At 35.8% G+C, this 22,574-nt stretch overlaps 1 protein-coding gene across 1 annotated transcript; it reads right to left on the reverse strand.

The window, feature by feature from the left end:
• Positions 1-903: 903 nt before the first annotated feature.
• On the reverse strand, positions 904-17,025 carry tspan2a (tetraspanin 2a). Its single transcript, XM_030134203.1, has 8 exons — positions 16,787-17,025; positions 13,617-13,719; positions 6,858-6,955; positions 5,471-5,545; positions 5,000-5,092; positions 4,846-4,911; positions 4,630-4,713; positions 904-1,982 (listed from the first exon to the last, which is right to left on the reverse strand). The coding sequence occupies exons 1-8, from the start codon at positions 16,853-16,855 to the stop codon at positions 1,917-1,919; spliced, it is 654 nt and encodes a 217-aa protein (XP_029990063.1). The 5' UTR covers positions 16,856-17,025; the 3' UTR covers positions 904-1,916.
• Between the last annotated feature and the right edge of the window lie 5,549 nt (positions 17,026-22,574).

Below are 22,574 nucleotides of genomic sequence, written 5' to 3' on the forward strand. Positions count from 1 at the left end.
GTAACAGCAGAGTTCATTTATCTTCCCATAAAATCAAACCACGAATGATAAGTCATCTTTTCCTCATGTTTAATTGCAACTGCCACCGGTGAAGGAACTAAAGAGCATAGTAATGAAGCAGAATCTTTTTTTGACCACAGCTTTGCACTAAACATAGCAGAAGTGTAGCTCTGCACGTTCCATATTTTATCTGTATGAGTTATTTCATAGTAGCAAAGAGCATATATGGAGATTAAGGGAAAATCATAACACTGGTGCTTTCTGAGAGACACTTTTCAGTCCAAAATGTAAGAAAAGAAGCTCTTGTTGCCTCCAGTTTCTGTTTGAATGGAACAATATTAGGTTTCAGTTTGTGTCAGAGTTATTCTGCAGCTTAGGGATAGAGTTGCTGGTTTTTGGACAGAAAAAAAGTCAGGTTGTTTTTCTACTGAACTCGCATCAGACTAAGATCAAACTGAAACTAACTATAGATGAGTCTAAAACACCTCCACAAAACTAGGACCTTGTGATCTTTGCTATATAACATTATTCAGTTTCTACCCCCACATCCTGTCTAGAGTAAAGACAAAAAAAAAACAACATAAAAACTGTCCAAAGTCATATAAATATTTGTCTGAGAAAACAAATTGAATATAACACAGTAAGAAACGAACAGCCTAATCGGTCTCTGGTTCTTTTAAGATACAAAAGTTGGTTTTCCCTCGCTTTTTTTTTTTTTTTTTTGCCACATCTCATCTGTGTCAGTTGACCTATCTGCAGTGCAGACGTGTACAGGAAATGCAGCAACCGCAAAATTTACACTGAAGAGTCAGCGCTGCAGCTGCTCTAGACAAAATCCCAGAACCGTGGTGTAGAGTCATTCAGAGACTTCACAGACAGGAAAGAGACATTCACACATGTCAATAAAAGCACAAAATACATAGTTTTATTGAGGTTAAAGTTTGACATAAACTATATTATTCTATACTTAACATCTTACTGGCACACCAACAAAATTTACATCCACAGTATTTCACACAAAATGCAAACTAGCTCACTGTTACAGTACACATGCTCCAGAAGAGCTCAGGATGTTTTTATCAGATGTATTTTTTTTTTTTTTTTGGATTTGTTTGAAGATTTACAGAGTGGCAGTTTATCATCAGACCCGTCCTAACCCTCATTTCTACACGTCCTCTATTGTGCTTTAAAGTAGGAATACTTAAAGAGTGATGGCGGGGAGCGAGTACAGCTGTTATGTGCATATTGAAATCACAAGGAGTAGATAAATATTACAGTAGCTGGAGGTTTATCTGTGCGGCTAAATAGGCACATCATGGAAATTTCTGCAAAGGTAGGCTAGTCCTCAAAACATTTAAGCACACAAGTATGGTTGGCATTATTAGGCCTGTAAATGACATAAAAAGAGCAAGGGCACATAATAATGAACTGCAAATGCATAAAATAGGGGTCTGTATTTACAGCAAATACTCCTCAGTCACAACATTCCAGTGTCATAGAAGGCTGTTATGTGTGTTGTTGCTACAGTGCAGCTGCAGCCTCGCTGGAGCCGGCAGTGTAACAAAAGGATGTTAAAACCAAGGAATGTCACAGAGTTGTGCCAAAAGCAGAGCAAGCGTTATGGAAAAAAAACAGATAGAGAGAGATAGAGAGAGAGAGAGAAAGAGAGACGATTCATGGTTTCAGTGCTGGTGGAGTTCAGGAGGCGTGAAGATACATCGATCCAGCGTATCGTGTTCAATTTGGTCCACGTACTCGGAAAATTTGGATATTTGGTGATCAGTGAAACAAAATGGAGGTTTTTGTCCCTTCTTATTCAGATGGGGTTGATTACGAAGGGTCGAGTGACTTTGTAGCGGACTGGCTGCAGAGGAGGTGAGGTGGGAGGACGGGGAGGGGGCGAACTCCCCCCCCGTCTATATAACCTCTCTGCTGTTCCTGATGGCACAACACAGGACCATACTGAAGATCATACCGATAATCTGAAAACACACACAGTTAGGGACAGGGTCAAGACAGCGATATTTGTATAGCAGCATTCATAAGATTAGCATAGAGTTCAAAGTGATATGACTAAAAATAATACTGAACAAGACAGAATAAACTAATTGTACTCCAACTAATGGGAAGTAAAAGCAAAAAGGAACAATCATCAATGTTCAAAGAGTAAATGGTGCAAAAATACAACAGAGAAACACAGTCAGAGGCACTGAGATACAAAAATAATAGTTTATTTTTATTTCTTATGTATTTGTTGGGGATTTATTTTTGGAGCAGAGTGTTTCAGACTGGTTGCTGGCTGTTTTTGCATTGCTTACTTCTTGAAAATTAGCTTTTTTTCCCTTTTTTTTTGCATAGTCCTTTGGTTTTTCATGCATGGCACCTCTGTCCTTAAGGAGCATCTGATTCATTCATACACATATAAGTACATTGTGTGTTTTTGACACAGTGAAGCACCTGCTATGAATTTTTTATTCATTATTCAGTTTGATCTTGAGCCTCTTAAAACACAGAGCAGAAGAGCTGATCAGATTACACAAACCTCTGGTAATAAAGATATAACTTTCATACTTTCTTATCTCTTAAAGCTGCACTGTTTTTTTAGTAACAGGGCCAAAGCATATTATCGATGAAATTATATTAGATGACATGAGACTATTGAGAAAATCAACCCTGTGATGCCTCATTTTTGGCTTGTAACAGTTTTTTTTTTGTTTTTTTCAGAGGAAATGGTATTTACCGATTGTTGATCAAATTTATTCAATTGTGACCTGAACATGAAAACTAAATATCTTCACTTCTCCATAACATCAGGTTGATTTTTACTTATATTTGGTCCTGGTAGGTGTGTATTTTCATATTCTGATGCCTTTACCCCTGATTTAATAGGTAAATAGGTAAATTATTTATTTTTGAGTCTACATTAAATTACCATTAATTTGGTGGTTAAGTTTTCTATTTCTCTGGTTTATTTTCACCTTTTTATGTTTTGCTTGTTTGTTTGCTTTTTACATTGTTTTGTTTTTTTTTTTTTTTTTTTTTTTTTTTTTTTCTTTTTTTCTTTTTCCTATATTGGATGCTGGGTAGCTGAATTTGTTATGTAGGACAGGCATTAATATAAGCATTTTGCTTCTGCCTGTGCCTTTTCAGTCATTAACCTGTTGGTAACATTTGTAATGTTTGAAGTGCTGTTGTTGACACTGGTTATTATGTGATGACTGAATAAAGAATTTCATCATCATCATCATCATCATCATCATTTTCACTCCTGCAGTTTGAATTTTAAAATCTAATGTACAATGTTGGGAGTTAAACTCATTTTAGTTCAGGGACCACATATTGCCCCCTCTGATCTTAACCCTTTATCAGGCAAGTGACTATTTTTGGTCATTTCCGCAAACATTAAAGATGGGGCCAATCCCGTGCCTCAGTAAGGTCAAGAAGCATGTTGGTTTTTACAACACTATACAGTGATTCAGAGAGGTTTTACAGACATTTTGAAGCTGTAAATAGTGAATATTAGTAATTTTTGTCAGTTTATAACCTTTAAACAGTCATTTTTTTGCATGTGTTTACTTTTTAGCAAGTGCTGCTTAGATGTTTTATTGCAAGAGGAGGGAGACTAATACACTAAGGTTGAGATTTTGAATTTCAGAGTATTTCACTGAGTGCCCTGTAAAGGGTTAAGTGGGCCGGATCAGTAAAATAATCCAAGGCATAATAACCTATAAATAATAATCCAATTTTCTCTTTGTTTTATTGTGAAAAAAGAAAAATTACATTATGAAAACGTGAATAACCTGAACAACTGTGTACAAACTGAACTTTATTAAGAAAAAAAAGTATAGTTTCAATAATATTATGTCTCAGCTTATTATTGAGACAGTTTACAGATCATAGTGGATCTGCAAATACAAAAACATTTACTAACAGGCAGAATGTTGTTAAAATTTTACGTGTTTTTCTTAAGAGATTTCAGGTTGTTCATATTTGTTTGTGTTATTCACATTTTATTGTGAAAGAATAGTTTGCAAACGTAAATATTTTCATAATGTAATATTACTTTTTTCACATTAAACCAGTTGTCATTATTTATAGGTTATTATACTATTATTTTACTTGAGATCACATTAGGCTGTATGTGCACCCTGAACTAAAACAAGTTCAACACCGCTTGACTGTTAATATCTTCAGTGTAATTTTTGCATTGAAGCGCCGGATCGGATCCTTTGACAGCCCAGTTCTGGCCTGCGGGCCGCATGTTTAACAACCCTGGTATAGGTGGATAAAAGTACAAAAAATCCTGATCAATGCTTCATTATAACAAACTGTACTGCAGTGACATAAAAAGATTAAAATCACAATAAAATAACATTTAGAAGTAAAATATAACAACAAAAGACAATGAAATAATAAAACAATAAGATGATAATAATAATAATAATAATAATAATAATAATAATAATAATAATAATAATGATAAGTCAATACTATAACATACAAAATATACACACTAAGATGCATTTATAGGATTTCATTAAATATGCAGAAACCAGTGTATTTGATTAGATCTGAATATGATTTGATGACTTTATGACTTATTATTTAAACATTTTTGTGGATTCTCACCATTACACCGGCTATACCGATGCCAATGTACCCGATGATGTGCAGCTTTTCATTGAAGAAGTCTTTTATGGCAGTGAGACAGTCCTAAAAACAGAGGTCACAGTGATCAGAGGGCTGTGCTGCAGGCTTTACGCAAACCCTGCAGACAAGGGGGAGAAGTATCAGATAAAATACTATACTGCCCCCTAGTGTGCATGACATGCTACAGCTGTTCACCTTCTTCTCTGCCTCTTCCTCTGGACACAGGTTGGGATCTTGTGTGGAACCTCCACAGCAGTTGAGCTGTGAATATAGAACATTTGATACGCATGGGAACGTTCTATGTGTAACATAATAAATAAGCAAAAGAGTAAAAGTCATGTCTACTCACAGTTTTGTGGTAAATCATTGCTATCGCTGTGCCGTTCACGTTGGTGGTGGAGGTGACGGAGCTGCTGTAGAACTTCTGCACTTCTTCAACAATCTGTTAAAGGTGAAAGAAAGCTGCATGTTTGTTCACTTATTCATGAGTTTTTGTAAATTGTAACAGCAAAGTCAGGGTTTTCCCTTTGTGTTGCTTTTGGGTTTTAGCATTTTGTTTAAATTTGTAAAACACTTACGTAGTTATGTGTATAGATGTCAAGATTTTACATTTTAAGTAAAAAAAAATATATAATTTAATATCATGTTGGACCATCAAAAATGGGAAAAACACCCAAAATAAAGTACAAGTGCAACATTAGATCTGGGAAAAGTTTTGATTGTACATGAGTTTAGTTTAGGTGGTCCTTAGCTGAAGACTTATAATGGAAGATAAAAATCTGGTAGTATTCTTTTCTTAAGAATAAATACATAGCTTTACCTGGTCCCTGTTGAGGAATCCAAACACACCAGCTGCAATCTCTGCTCCAAAGATAATCAGCAGGCAAGCGAAGAACTGCAGGACACAAATAAACCTTATTCTTCTCATTGTTGTTATTATTATTATTATTATTATTTTTAGTAGTAGCTCAAATCCCGTGGATAAATCCACTCCTCTAGCTGTGGGAACATTTCTCTATGGAAACGTGAATACACCAAGATATTAAAAATATGCTGAATTACTATCCCTCCCCCAAATGTATCCCAAAAGACTTTCCCCTAATTGGACCAAAATGCAGTAGAATTTGATATTTTATTTAACAAATGTAACTGAATAACTGTGACATCAAATTGACAGTGGAGGACAGTACTGAATGACCTCCTGTGTTTGACCACCAGAGGACAACAATGATTACACCTATTGTCTCCTGGCGTGCAAGGCTGCTTCCTGTCCCTCCCCCTAGCAACTGCTTAGCAACATGAATTAAATCAGTCCCCCCTGACTTTAAAAAAATGAATTTTAAAGAAAAAGATATTCAATGTTGAGATGGGACTATTCCTCAACTGTAGAAACCAAATTGGCCAGTTAAGTACATCTCAATTTCTCAGAACCGTGCAGATCCACAGACAGACAGACAGATGCTGAGACCCACCATTGTTATGGTAAAGATTACAATAATAATAATAATAATAATAATAATAATAATAATAATAATAATAATAATAACAATAATAATAATAATAATAATAATAATAATTATTATTATTATTATTATTATTATTATTATTATACACACACCCTCTAATGAGTCCAGTCTCTTACAACACTTAGCGAAATATCTTATATTAATACATTCAGTATTTCATGGGTAGAATTTGGTAATTTCATACTAAGTATTGTGAAAAATCCCTTAAAAATAAGCATCATTCAGTTGACATGAATTTACCATATGAAAGATTATTTTCTGTATTTGTTGAATTATGTATGTACTTGGCTCCCACACACTGACTGAAAACTACAAGGAAAACATATTGTTGATGTGAACAGCATTCCCCCTTGTTTCATGTTTCTAAAACACATTCAATCATTGTATTAGTCATCATTGTATTTTAGTATTTTTTACTTTTATTTTTGTAAATCATGCTCCTGATTGATTTTACCATCTTTTATCTTTTATCTTTCCTAAGTTTAATTTTATTTCTATGTATGAAACATGCTTTATCAATGCCAACTAATGACATATAGTTGTGTCTGTAAAAATGACACTGAAATTGTGAAATTAATACAGACCCACAAAATAAAACTTCACCACTAATTTATGCAACTCATGCCAGGTTCATCAATAAAGCAACATCAAAAGGCATCACAGCTTTCACTTCATACTCACTGATGCTAGAAGACACTGAGACTCACGCACAGCCCCGAAGCAGCCGAAGAACCCGACGAGCATCATCAGCCCCCCTGCACCGAGCAGGATGTACACAGCTGAGGACGGAAAAAAGCAGAGACGATGAGTGAGGACTTTAACTGCTGCACACAGAACAGGGGTGTCAAACTCACTTTAGCTCAGGGGCCACATAAAGTACAATATAATCTCAAAAGGGCCGGACCAGTAAAATAATAACTATATGATCAAATAATCACGACTCCAAACTTTCCTGAAGTGAAAAAAGTAAAATTACATAATGAAAATATTTACAGGTACAAACTATTTTTAAAAAATGTGAATAATATGAATTGATATTATGCCTCAGCTTATTGTTTACACATAGATAGATAGATAGATAGATAGATAGATAGATAGATAGATAGATAGATAGATAGATAGATAGATAGATAGATAGATAGATAGATAGATAGATAGATAGATAGATAGATAGATAGATAGATAGATAGATAGTAGGTTTGTGTATCGGCAAGAATCTGGCGATATGGTACAAATCACAATACTAGGATCACGATATGATATATCATGATATATCACGATACTGCTAAAAAGGCAATTTTTTGTTTGTTTCTTTCTTTTTTAATGATTATTTCCTGGAAGGATTGAATTACACCAGAAATGTGTACAAATATTAAACACACTTTTATTTCAGAACAGGATCTAATGCTATATCACAAAATTTTTCGAATTCTCCTAGTTTCCAAAGGAACTAACATCTGCCTCTCAGACAGTAAAAAGTGCTTTTAGGATGTGTAAAATAACCATTATTTAATAAAACAGTGTTAAATAATAATAAATAACTTATAAACAATAAAGAAAAACAAAAAGCAAAAATGAACCTCTGCCATATCTGCATTTGAATAAATACTTAAAAATATCGATACAGTACTTTTTACTATCGATACAGTATTGTGAAATGAAATATTGTGATATATTGCAGAACCGATATTTTTTAACACCCTTAATAGATAGACAGATAGATAGATATGTACTTTGTTGATCTTGAAGAAAATTCTGTGAACTCCATTGCTCGCAAACATACATACAGACAAATGAGATGTAAGAGTTAAACACAGAGGATAAGAATAATAAATAAATAAAAAAGTGTATTGACATTATAATATTACAAGTATATTACAACTTACTTATGGTGGATCTACAAAGGCACAAAACATTTAGTAACAGGCAGAATATTGTTAAAATCGCGCTTATTTTTCTTAAGACATTTGAGGTTGCACATAGTTGCTCATGTTATTCCCTTTTTTTGTGAGAAGATAGCTTGCAAATGTAAACATTTTCATGTAATTTTACTTTTTTCACTTTAAAATAAAGAGAAAAATTTGGAGTTGTCATTATTTATAGGTTATGTTATTATTTTACCGGTCCGATCTACTTGAGATCAAAATGACACCCTCGATTGTTAATGTAGTCACTGTAATTTTCCCATTTCACAAATTCATCCCATTGGATTGGACCTTTTAGTGGGCCGGTTTTGGCCCACAGGCCGTAGGTTTGACACCCCTGACATAGAAGATGAATGAGTGAACATGTCAAATCTAGCTAGAGATGGAACTGCAGTTCACAGCTTCACCTAATGATGGCAGCATTGTGCAAGGCCTTGGTAGAAGTAGAATTTATCAAAAGGCTGTTGTTGCACTAGAACAGAAAAGTGTAGGTGGACGCTCCTTTGGCGGCTCAGAACCTCTGAATCCCCTCCCACAATTCAATGTGATTATCAGCCTACTCATTTAGTGCAGACATTTGTGGATTTTACAGCACAGAGACAAGATGAAATAGGTCTGAAACACTCAACTAAGTATCTCTGGGACTTTTAAGTGTTTGTCCTTTGAACCTCACTTAGTGTGGTGAATGATAAATGTGTTTAATCCGCACACAGACACAGAAATATTGATTTCAAGATGGCTTCCTGCTTGGTTGAGACAGTCTGATAACTAGAAACCAATGAAAACAAATACCTTGTGTGGCCATCTGTCAGCGCATGAAACAAAACAAGACCCTGGACCTGCTCTGAGGCTGCAAACAGACAGAAACCCTATACGTGTCTGAGAGGGAAAGCATTTTGGCACTGTGTAGCATCCCAATATCCTGCTCTGTTTTGTATCACTTAGATCAGAGTAAGTGTTGCTATGGAGTCGATTCAGGAGCTTCCACTCTTATTAATATTTCTTTCAAATTGCTTTATGCATTTCTGCTACTGGAGGCTAAAGCAGTAAAAACAGATGCTCAAAAAAAAGGTTTAATCTAATTTTCTGGGGATTGATGTTACAGATTGCTCCAACCTCCTCCGTGTTCACTGGGATGTCGTCACCTCCCTCACTCCCTACCCAGACTACAGAGCCCTCAACTCTGTAATCGTACACCGGACCCACTCCCAGAGGCCCATGCTAAGGGCCTAATCAGTGGCATCGGCAGCAAACCGCCACAGCAATTTAATTAATCCACATGGGGAGGATGCAAGCTGTTGTTTTCCTGCTGCTAAGGAGGTAAAGACAGGGCCATCGGCAGCGAATAGACTGAAGGGAGCTGGAAGAGAGATTTAACACCACTTCAAGCAGAGTGTCTATGTTAGCAATGGAAAATATAATGGGCCAAGATGCCATCGACTGTATATATACAAAGTGTTTCCACTGAACTGATTCTGGCTCGAGATGCTTTCCATCACTTTAATATACGCTCTATTGCTCTCACGCTTCTTCTTATTCAAACCACTGATATGTAGCAGACTTACTGTCAAACAGACTTAGCTGAAGGCAGCTGTTGAGTAGAAATATGACATACTAATGCCTCCCATTCTCTTACTTTGTCTCCATACTTCATCCAGTTACCAGAACATAATCGTTTAAATCTTAGCTTAGTATAGTCTTAGTTTTTACATTATAATCACTGTTTCTTTTATTAGTTTTACACTGGGCCTTTATCACCTTATCTTATGCCAACACTGTATTGCTTTATTATACATTTTAAACTTGCAGAGTTTAGTTTGCGCAGCTCTTTGGACTGTATATTTGCATGCAAGGTGCAATGTAAATAAAGTTGAGTCGACTATCCTGCATGTATACACACACATTACGGGTGTTTACGCTCTGCAGGTCAGAGTAACAAAGGTGACAGAGTGGAAAATCATTCACCCAAAGGAAATGGTGCCACTTCGTTTTGTTATGGTATCACTCTGTGAGACGCTTTGCTCGTAGTCTATGTTGGCAGCTATGATCCACTATCCTCCTGATGATTGTGATTTTTACATTTTCGTTTAGAGTGAGACGTGATCATTGTTTACAGCACAGAATCTTTAACAAAGAAAGATCGATTGCCTAAGAGCAGCAAAATAATACCCATGTAGTATTAACAGTCCTGCAGTCAAGGTTCATTTAAGTGAAAGTGCAGAACAGTATTAAAAAAACAGTAAAAAAAAAAAAAAAAAAAAAAAAAGACTGACTCCTTTCTTATTATATATTAATAAGTTACTGCTGATGCAATAATGAACAAGAAATACAACACTGGAGCTAATTCTAACAGTTTTACACAGTTAATCCTCATGTAAGCTGTCATATGAATGCAAACGAGTAAAATACACAGTATTAACTTTTATGTTAAAATTTAGTGGAATAAAGAGATAGAGCACAGGTGTCAAACATGCGGCCCGGGGGCCAAATCTGGCCTGCCAAAGGGTTCAATCTGGCCCCTGGGATGAATTTGTGAAATGCAAAAATTACGCCGAAGATATTAACAATCAATGATGTTAAAATCATTTTAGGTCATTTCAGTCTAAAGTGGATCAGACCAGTAAAATACTATCATATAACCTATAAATAATGAAAACTGTAAATTTCTCTCTTTGTTTTAGTGTAAAAAAAAAGTGAAATTAACCAAAAATATGTACATTTACACACTAGCCTTTTATAAAAAATGTGAATAGAGAAGTATGTGGAATTTTAATAATATTCTCCTTGTTATTTAATGTTTTGTGTATTTGTAGATCCACTGTGATCTCTAAGTTGTGATTCACATGTATAAATGATAAACTAAGGCGTAATATTGTTAACATTGCAAACTTTTAGGTTGTTCATATTTGTTCATGTTATGTTCAAGTACAATTCGTAGATGTAAACATTTTCATTACGGAATTTACTTATTTCACTCAAAAGTTCTTATCCTATTATTTACATTATTTTACTGGACCGGCCCACTTTATATCATATTAGGCTGAATGTGGCCCCTGAACTAAAATGAGTTTGACACCCCTGAGGTAGAGTAATATTCAAGTAAAGTGCAGAACAGTTTAAGGAACAGTACTTGTCTAAATGTGTGACATAAGTTGGATGTTGACTGATTTGCTTGTCAAATAATACAAAACTGAGGTCAGATCATCGAAGCATCAATAGATTGCATAAACAGATACTGTATCTGTAAAAACTAAAGCGTACTGCAGTTGGTGTTTCATTCTTTTATGCAGCATTATCGTCCCATTTCTGTTCTATTTTAGGTTTCATTCTAACATTTAGCAGACGGGCGGTTCAGTCCCTCTGTGTATTGTCTCTCCTTCCTCATCTGCAGGAGCCACTGTATAAGACAACAAGGAGTTTGGAACGACCGACTGCTGCTGCCCGCCCCACCCAACCTGCTACATGTGTCCTTAGGGAGGCAACCGCTTCCAAGAAAGCACAGCAGAGAGCTGATGAAGTGAAGTCACCATTTTAGGTCATGGTCTACACCAAGAGAAACAAGAATAGGCTTCATTCTGATCATCTGCACCCACAGAGAGAGAGAGAGACAGAGAGAGGCTATTGTATGCAGCTCTACTGAGCACTGAGGAGTGTTTGTCTTAACTACTGTATGTTTTAACCGTCAAGTGTGTGGCTTGTTGGAGTTCTGAAAAGGATCTCTTCATCCGACAGCAATCAAAGACCACCTGAGCCCCTGATGCTGCCGCCTGATCATGTGTTGGTTCACAGACGGACATGTCCAGGTCATGGTCATTTGTCATATGAAGACTGCTGATCGATCAGTTCATCAAATTATTCCATTAAAAGGGAAATCACATCTGTCCAAGAGCACTTAAAAATGACTTGGCATATGCTTTTACTTGTTCTCAGACAAAACATTTGGCGGAAATGATAGTAGCCTCTACCCTTCTTTAAGTAAAGGAAGTGGAATTAATTTATTTATTAGTTTGTAAAAAGGGGGTGGAAGTATATAAGTTGTACTTCTTCCCACTCCTTTTTAAGCGCCAAAAAATGTTGTTTGACATGTTTTATGTGTTTTGTGTGTTATGATTTTATGTGCTCAAAAAAAAAAGTAAACTCACTAACTTCTCCCCATAAAGAAAATTGATATGGATTCAGAATCAATATAATCTTGTCAGTCTCCATCAGTAAATTGTATCAAAATCAATCCACAAAACACTTTTAAGACAAATTATAAGACAAAGAAGGTATGATTTTATGAACCATTTTTCTTAACACTGCAAAGAAAAATATGAAAATAATCAGTAAAATCTACTTACATAGAAAAAAAAATATCTATGTAATAACATACTGAATGCTTCTTGTATTAACGTTACTCATATTATGTTAAAACCAAAAAAGTCCAATAAACATGAACGAAACAGTCCCTAACTCCTACTTACTTATGTTTTTCCTTCCGTTTTTGTTATTATGATGTCATTTTTGAGAATATAAATGATAAATAAAGGCATCAGTGGTCAAAACGTCACAAGATGATTCTGTGCCTGTAAAGTGTTCATCAGAGCTCATCCACACCTGTGACTTCAGTGTGTTTTTTTAGTTCAAATGGTGGTGGGTGAATCCCCCTGGGATGTAATGACGGCTTGTAAAATGATCATTACACGCATCAGAAGACACGACATCCGCAGTCATATCAGAACATGTGGTCATGCTCTGTAGACACTGATTTAGGGAAATGCAGTTATATTTAACCATAATAAACTGTGAGAACCTTCAAAAATGATTACGTTTAATGGTGTCTTTTTATTATTATTATTATTAATCATGTATCATTTTTTAAATATCTCACATGTGACTTACACTCCTTTGTCATCATTCGTTTTATTGAAATATATGATGCAGGGTCCTTGCTTTTTATCCAAATAATTCCAGACTATTTCAGAACTTCTGTTTTTTTCCTCAAGACTTTGCCTTTATGTACTTTTATACTTGTGTACCTACTTTTTAAGTTGAGATTGCATCTGTTATGTGTAGTAGAAAAGTTCACTTTAATAAATGTATGAATGAATGAATGCATAATTTGCAGTAAATTATGTTTTACTGGCAGAAACATTTTCAAAACACATGAAAATCACAAAAGTGCAACAAGTTTCACTAGAATCATACCAGTACTGACGAGTTAGTGAAATTATATCCAATGTTTTGTATGCTTTCCTCATGTATTTATGTGCCTTTATTTTTGAGCATACTCTAAAATCAACTATAAGATAAACTTTTTTCCATACTTTATTAAAATTTTCACACATTTCAGTCTGGAAAACAGTGTTTCAAAATTCCATACTTTTTAAAACTTTCAAGACCTGTGCAAGAACCCTGATGATAGTAGAGGGTTATTATCATGTGAAAATAAATACGACTGTTCTCTCGACCTGCATTTTATGTTCCGTAAAGGTGAGGTTGGGTGTCATACGAGGCTGCAGAAGTGGAGACGTACCTATGAAGAAGGTATCAGGGGCGTTGTCACCTGTCAGCAGCTCCACCGTGTCTGGGTCAAACCTGAGCCATAGTCCCACAGCCAGCACCAACAGGCCCGACAGCTGAGACAGAAACAGCATTCATCATGTTAGCACACACTTATGCAGAATAATAACACACTATTAAAATGCAGGCATGGATTTGAGTTGATGAGAACTTGTCTCTAAGTGTTAAGACGACGCTCCACTGTTAATCATCCTTCCTGGAATCCTCAGTTGATTAATATTCTGCAGGTGGCGCTCTTATCTTTGTCTCTCCAGTAAACCAGCTATTGATGCTCATGCCCAGTGCCTGTCTTTTTTTTTTTTTTTCTCCTGTTTATTCCAAACAACTTGCTGCCAGAAATGTAAATGAATCAGTGCTTTAGCAACTGAAAGTTCTCCAAAAACAAACGCAACAGGACAGATTTGAGACCAGCGACACAAGTATTCACATGTGAGGATGGATGAGTCGTACAAGCTGAAATGGCCAAAAGAACATTTATTTCCAGTAATTATATATATTTTTTTTTACTGAAAGTTTCCTTTTGTTTTTTTTGTTGTAGTGGAAATATGTTGAGGTGCAGCCTATAAAAATACTTCACTAGGTGTGATGTGTTTTGTCCTTTCAACATCAAGAGGACACCAATGCTCTGTGGGAAAACTTGACCAGAAATAATCCCATTGATTAGAACCAAGGTGTCGCCTCAAGAGAAACTTAATCCTCATGACCTTGTAGATAAGTCGCATTATTTGGTTTGACTGAGAGTTGTTCAAGAATATGCTCACAGATTCTAGTCTCAATGAAAAATACTGAAAAAAAATGTATTAAACTTTCACAAATCTGAACCTTAATCTATTTTCTGATCTGTTAAAGGTGAACTCTGAAGGAAAATATGAGTTAAATAGGGTTTAAACGAAAGGATGAAAAGATGCAAAACTGCACCTCATGCTCCAATAAAATGATCATATCTACATCCAGCATCCCTGCCAGCATCCGTGGTCCATCTCCCATGGTGCATTTGAGTCGCAGGCAGTGCCAGCCTCACAGTGCCTGGTGATGTAACTCCCACTGTCATTGGCTGCCTGTTGGCTCTGCACCCCAAAATGACAGCGTACTTACTGTACGCCCCTTTTGGCTCACACCACAACAGCTCTGCTTTCTCTCCCAAAACTCCAAAAACAAAGAGGTCGCTGTGTGTTAGGGTGACATGGCTTCAGGCACAAGAGATCATCTTACAGAGGCCAGATGAGCCGATGCAGATGCACAAACCCATAGACTGTATCATTGAGCAATAAAGGATGAGCATCTGTCAAGACGACCGCAGGAGCCTCTGCAATTACTGCACTAACCAAATAAAGTGGCATTTGTGGCAAAAACATTTATCTTTACAGGGTTTCAGTCATTTGATTGTGAAGACTTGCTGTCTCTCAGGGTTTTATGAAATGAAAAGCTGAATATTGTTGAGCTCTGGACTATTGTTTGGTCAAATAAGTGATTTGCAGACATCGGACAGAGTAGTAGCCCTAGAACACAGGTGTCAAACATGCGGCCCAGGGGCCAAAACCGGCCCGCCAAAGGTTCCAATCTGGCCTGCGAGATGAATTTACAAAGTGCAAAATGCAAAAATTCCCCAGAGGGTATTAACAGTCAAGGGCATCAAACTCAAAAATAACAGCATAATAACCTAGAAATAATGACTCCAAATTTTCTTCTTGGTTTAATGTGAGAAAAATAATATATGATGCCTCTAAATAATGGCAACACCAAATTTTTCTCTTTGATTTATTGCAAAAAACATGAAATTCTGATATCCTTTAATAATAAAATGTCAATAACCTGAACAAATATGAACAACCTGGAGTGTCTAAAGAAAAATAAGCGCAATTTTAACAATATTCTGCCTGTTTTGTGTCTTGGTAGATCTGATCTGTAATGCACATGTAGAAATCACAAGGTGAGGCATATTATTGATAAAATTGTACTTGTTTTTCTTCAGAAATTTCTTTTTATTCCAGTTATTCACATCTTTTTTTTGTTTTGAAAAGAAATAGTTTGATCATCTAATGTTATTTTTTGTACTAAAAAATTTGAAGTTGTCATTATTTGTCAGTTATTATGCTATTATTTGACTGGTCCAGCCCACTGGAGATCAAATTGGGCCCCTGAACCAAAATGAGTTTGACACCCTTGCCCTAGAATAAATGTATTTTGTAAAGCTTGTAGAGGTGTATGAATTAGAATTACCTGTTTTAACTCCTTAAGTTTTCCTGTTTATACAAATACACTGCAATTGTACTTCTATACATTGCATCTGGCTGTTTCTTTTCTCCCTCTGTTATAAACCAAACCTGACAGTATTTCATAAGTCACTGCACAGCAAAGTGAAAGTGACTCCACTGTAGCAGCTGCAGCCACAGGTAACCTTATCTGCATTGACCTCATGTAGCACAACAGACCCAAACAGAAACCTCCATGATGTATCTACCCCAAACAGATTAACAAAAACAACCTGAACACCCAGATAGACATGCAGCAGGAAAGTCACAGCACAATGCCAAACTAAGAAGACGATCTGAAATGTGGGTGTGTTGGAAAAATAGCATGGGTCTGCAGCTCTGGTGGATGTGGTGCTGCAGCAGGACTACAGTGCAACACATACTACATCAGTCATGGCCAGTTTAATGGTTCAGTAGCCTCTAGGATCCTGTTTGATCACAGATTAACTGATTTCATAGATGGAGATGTGTAAGAGATGCAACCATACATGGCTTAATAGACTTAAATCATAACATAACTCAGGATTAATAGAGGAGGGAAACTGTCCAGAGAGGGAGAGTTGAGTGAACAGCAGGTGGATAAAGACTATCTGCACTATTACATTCTCAGCATCACTACCGCATCTCCACTGTAAACGAAAGCAGTCTATAAATAAATACCAAACAGGCCTAATAACAGTCGGCAGTATGATGAATCTATAAAGACCATAATAAGATGCAGCACTAACATCAAATGTGAATAAATATAACCTAAACACAGATCCGGTCCACATCCGCGCATCTTACAGTAATGCATGTGAATGTTTGGAATATCAACATGATTTACAGGGACTGTTGTTTACATGCAAACAAATGAGTGGAGCAGACTTACCCAGAAAATGAAGTTGAAAACGAAAAGCAGGTATTTCACGCATTTCATGCCGCCTTGTACTTTACTCATGATGCCAGCGGACTTAACGCCGATCTAAAACAGCGATGCCTCCTTTAATTCTGTAAATCCTCTCTTCTTCTTCTTTTTCTTTTCCTTCTTCTTCCTCCTCTTCTTCCTCCAGCTGGACATCAACCATGCAATGATGACCTGCACCGTTACAGTATCCACACATGAAACATGCGCACAAATTGCGTAGGCTGTGCGCACGCCGTCTTGCCCCGCCCCCTCCGTGCGCGACTCGGTGTGGGGTGTGGGTTTCGTCGCAGGAGGTGGGGGTGGGGGGGATGCTGGGGCTCTTCAAGGTGGGGTGAGCATCTGGGATCCCCGAGGGAGGCTCCAGGTGGCACCCCCCCCCCCCCCCCCCCCCCCACACACACACACACACACACACACACACACACCCCTGCACCCATGGAAGTTCAGTCTGATGTGGGAAATAAGGGAGGAGAGAAAAGTGGACTCATGTGGACCATATTTAGTCCAGTATTTAGGTAGATATGACTGTAAGGCAAATTATATACAATTATACAACGGCCCACGTTGGTGGAAGATGTGAAACCTATGAAAAAATTAATAAATAAATAAAAATTAATTAACCCTTTCATGCTTAGTGGTCAACACAGTGGACAGTTATTCAAAGCTGTTCTCTTGTGTATTCATGGATTTTATTGTTTTGGTTCCATATCAGCCAACACAGTGGATCATCCTATACACCAGAGGTGTCAAACTCATTTTGGTTCAGGGGCCATATTTAGCCCAATTCGATCTCAAGCGGGCCAGACCAGTAAAATAATGATTTAACAACCTACAAATAATGACAAATCCAAGTTTTTCCATTTTGTTTTAGTAAAAAAATCAAACAATTAAATCATGAAAATATTTACATTTTACATAAAAGATGTGAATAACCTGAAAAAACTGAAATTTCATTTGAAAACTTAATGCAATTTCAACAATATCATGCCTCAACTTATTATTTATACATGTACATTAAACACAATGTTACATAAACATTTGGTAACAGGCAGAATATTGTTAAAATTTTGGGGTTTGGAACTAAAATTTGAACAGTTTCTACAATATTACATCTCTTATTGTTAACACAACTACAGATCACAGTGGATCCATAAATGCACAAAACATTTCGTAACAGGCAGAATATTGTTAAAATTGCACATTTCGGGTTGTTCATCTTTGTTTTTATTGATGTATTCATTTGCATTTTATTGTGAATGAATAGTTTGAAAATATTTACATTCACATACACTATCAAGTGTCTAACCATGTCTTTCTCCTGTAAATGTTTTTTTACTGCCTTTTTAAAACTTGGCCAGGGGACTACAGATGAAAACTAGCCTTCTGGCTAATTCTGGCTTTTTTTTAACCATTTGTAACCATGTGTTTTATGAAATTGCATTGTCCCCTTTCAAATAAACTAAACTAAACTAAACTAAACTAAACTAAACTAAACTAAACAAGTGAAATGTTATTTTTTTCACTTCAATTTTTTCCACATAATTTTTTACAATGAAAATTTGTAGCTGTCATTATTTATGGGTTATTGTGTTGTTGTTTTTACTGGAGATCACATTGGTCTGTATGTGGAACCTGAACCAAAATGATTTTGACAACATTGACTGTTCAGGTTAATTTTTGCACTTTTATCCCGCGGGCCGGAATGGAACCTTCGGTGGGCCAGATTTGGCCCCTGGGCCGCATGTTTGACACCTGGGCTATACACTGACATTCATACCATTACTGTAACTTTACTGTTGTAGATAAACCTGATCTGCACTAACATGTTTTAGTGTAAATCAATTGCTTGTTATTATTATTAGACTGTATTTAACAGTTGTTTTCTTTTTAACAAAAAGTTGTTTTTTGTGTATTATCTCCATAAAGTGATTAATTACCAGTATTAGAGTATGTTAAAATGTGACATCAGAAAACATCAGATTAGCAGCATTTAAAAAAAAAAAAAATCAATCATAGTTTTCACACAGTATGTCATTAAATACATGTTTCTTTGCTTCAAAAATTAAACCCATGGTGTCCAGCTGAATGGATATTTTTGCAACTCCATGAAAAATAGGTTCATAAAAAAAAAATGTTGAATTGCATTGTTTTTTTTTTCATGCCTAAAGAGGAATAAAAACACTTAGGAAAAAAATCTTGATTAGGTTCTCATAATTCATGCATGAAAGGGTTAATAAATAAATAGCCATCTGTTTGCAGTGCATATTTAGTTTTGTGGAAATATGGTGCTTACTGTAAGAACACACATACCCTTATATATCTTAACCCTCACATTTAACAACATTTCAAGTTTACATTACATTACATTTACATTTATGCATTTGGCAGACGCTTTTTTCCAAAGTGACTTACAGGGGAAAAATCAAAATAAAAGAATAAAGTACAAGAATAGATTAAAGACATAAAACAGCTGTACAATTAAAAACAGTGTTGTACAGAATTGCCCCCCCCCCCCCCCCCCCCCAACAAAAAAAAAAACAACAAAAAAAAGGTTTGCCATTTAATGACATTTTAAAGTGACCCCAAAAGGTTAAAAGGTCTTTTTTGTACACTGAAGCAGTTCTGGGTTAAATTTAACCAAATATGACATGGACAGCACGGTTTCAGCTGCAGTGAATTGTATCTACATCATCACAGACGTTGCATTTATGTATTTATATTGCATGTAATAATAGGACCTTTTGTAATAGGAGATGCTTTTTCCGTAAACGAGTGAACAACCTGAAAAACACATTCTCCTTGATCCTTGATCTCTGATGCATGAATTAGTTATTATAGACCCTTTACCTACAAAAGTAGCATATGTTTTGAGGAGATTCTTGGACTTTGTCTCAAAAACTGAACTGTATGGATTAATGATAATGTAAAAAATGATAATATTACTACTACTACTACAACTACTACTACTACTACTACTACTACTACTACTACTACTAATAATAATAATAATAATAATATCACCTTAGGACCTCTACTGCCTAATTTTTCATGGAGACACCTGATAAAACCTGGACACCATTCTACATGCACCAAGAACCCTGTGTTTATTGTGGAAATATACACCTTTGTGTGTGTGTGTGTACTTTAAACACCATGGACTGAGATAGACACTAACCAGTGCATTTGAAAGACGCTGCTGCAGCCAAGATTTCAGAGGTAATAGTTTCATGTCCGTCAAGTCTACATACTCCAAAAATAAAAAATAAAAATTAAATTCAATTTGAAAAAAAAAATTAAATAAAATAAAAGCAAGGAAGATGGCACAATGTTTGAGAACATACATAGCTTCAATGTGAGGGGGGAAGTTCACTATATGGGTTTTTTGTATCTAAAAATAAATGTACACTATTAGACTCAAACACTGTGAAGTGTGGGACTTCATCTGTAAACTGTAAGACAGTGAAGACATGACCTTAGTGTGTTTAATAGTACCCACAGGCCTCAGCTGCACAGAATCAAAAACACAGGACTGAAGTGAATGAAGTGTGTATATGGAGTGTCACCAAGGCTCTTCTGTGTGCTCTCTGTCTCTGTGGGCTGGACAGGGGTCAGCTTGGGTTCACCCGTTTTTACTCACACTTCTCCTGTTTGTGCTGCCTTTGTTTATGTGGCTCTGATGATGTGGGAGGGAAACAGCGACCCCCTGTTTGTCTGCCAGAGTATCAGTGGCCATCAGTCTGGGTGGATCATGAGACACATCACATTACTGCTGCTGCCCCCTCTATTTTCAATCAGATTAGAACATATGAAAGAATTCATTTAGTACACTGGCAGCAATAATATAGTGCCATATAGATAGATAGATAGATAGATAGATAGATAGATAGATAGATAGATAGATAGATAGATAGATAGATAGATAGATAGATAGATAGATAGATAGATAGATAGATAGATAGATAGATAGATAGATAGATAGATAGATGGACGGACGGACGGACAGATATGTACTTTATTGATCTGAAAATTCTGTGAACTCCATTGCTTGCATACATACATACAGACAAATGAGATGTAAGAGTTAAATATAGAGAATAAGAATAATAGATAAATAAAAAGTGTATTTACATTATAATATTACAAGTATATTACAACTTACTTACGGTGGATCTACAAAGGCACAAAACATTTAATAACAGGCAGAATATTGTTAAAATTGCACTTATTTTTGTTAAGACATTTGAGGTAGCACATGGTTGCTCTTGCTATTCCCTTTTTGGTGAGAGGACAGTTTGTAAATGTAAACTTTTTCATCTAATTTGACTTTTTTCATCCTAAAATAAAGAGAAAAATCTGGAATTGTCATTATTTAAAGGTTATGCTATTATTTTACTGGTCCGATCCACTTGAGATCGAACTGACACCCTTAATTGTTAATGTATGCAATGTAATTTTCACATTTCACAAATTCCTCCCATTGGATTGGACCTTTTAGAGGACCGGGTTTGGCCCACGGGCCGTAGGTTTGACACCCCTGACATAGAAGATGAGTCTGGGTGGATCATGAGACACATCACATTACTGCTGCTGCCCCCTCTATTTTCAATCAGATTAGAACATATGAAAGAATTCATTTCGTGCAATGATTGAATGAATGGCTGTGTGTGTGTGTTTGTTTTTATAATTATTTATTTACTATTGTGATGTTTGTGTCTGTGTTGTTGTTGTTGTTTTTATTATGCACTGACTGGTGGACACTTTAATTTCGTTGTACATGTTTCATGTTACAATGACAATAAAGCCTATTCTACGATTTAACCCTTTCATGCACGAATTATGAGAACCTTAATCAAAAATTTTTCCTGAGTGTTTTTATTCCTCTTTAGGCATGAAAAAAACAATGTGATTGAAAATTTTCTTCTGAAAAATAATTCAAATAACTAAAATAAAAATAATAAATAAAAACACTTTTAAAAAAAATAATAATAATTTTAAAAAAAATCATATGAATCTATTTTTCATGAAGTTGCAAAAATGTCAACTTAGCTGGACACCACATGTTTAATTTCTGACTCACAGAAACATGTATTTACTGATAAATTGTGTGAAAACTATGGGGGAGGGCTTGTGATTCTGGGGGTTTATGCTCAGGGGAGATCTACATAATGTTACCAATTCAAGTCAGAAAAGATTTGTAGTGTCTTAAAACTTTAATAAAGATATGTGTAAAAGAAAAAAAAACAAAAAACACCAAAATCCATGAATATACAAGAGATCAGCTGTAGAATAGCTGTCCACTGTAGTGACCAGTATACATGAAAGGGTTAATAAACTGGCAGCAGTAATTTAGTGTCAGATAGATAGATAGATAGATAGATAGATAGATAGATAGATAGATAGATAGATAGATAGATAGATAGATAGATAGATAGATTGAAGCTGAAAAAGAGCTACACAATAAAAGCCTTACTAAGAAATGACTGGCTTCTATCCACTGAAATAGCAGAAGATTTTTATTCTGAAAACATCGTGCTTTTAACATTGTAAACAGACTTGGATCAAAACAAGGTTTCTCACTAAATGCAACCGTTTGTACTTATTAAACGGAAGAAATGCCAAGGCTGTAATTACCAGTGTGGATGTGGGCCTATACTGAAACTGAAACCATATCCTCAGGGTATAATAGAGCCAAAATCCCATTATGTTTCCACAGCTCACCCTCCTCTTCTGTACTTGATATGTAAATCTGGTG

This window comes from Sphaeramia orbicularis, chromosome 5 (assembly GCF_902148855.1).
Source record: "Sphaeramia orbicularis chromosome 5, fSphaOr1.1, whole genome shotgun sequence".
Classification (NCBI taxonomy): Eukaryota; Metazoa; Chordata; class Actinopteri; order Kurtiformes; family Apogonidae; genus Sphaeramia; species Sphaeramia orbicularis.

What these genes read in the sequence shown, in the direction of transcription:
- tspan2a (XM_030134203.1), bottom strand. Translation starts at nt 16,855, where the DNA reads ATGAGTAAAGTACAAGGCGGCATGAAATGCGTGAAATACCTGCTTTTC. An exon ending in TTTTCAACTTCATTTTCTGG is followed by an intron (nt 13,720 to 16,786) that starts GTAAGTCTGCTC and finishes TTTCTGTCTCAG; the next exon opens with CTGTCGGGCCTGTTGGTGCT. An exon ending in CAATGATTTACCACAAAACT is followed by an intron (nt 4,912 to 4,999) that starts GTGAGTAGACAT and finishes CTATATTCACAG; the next exon opens with CTCAACTGCTGTGGAGGTTC.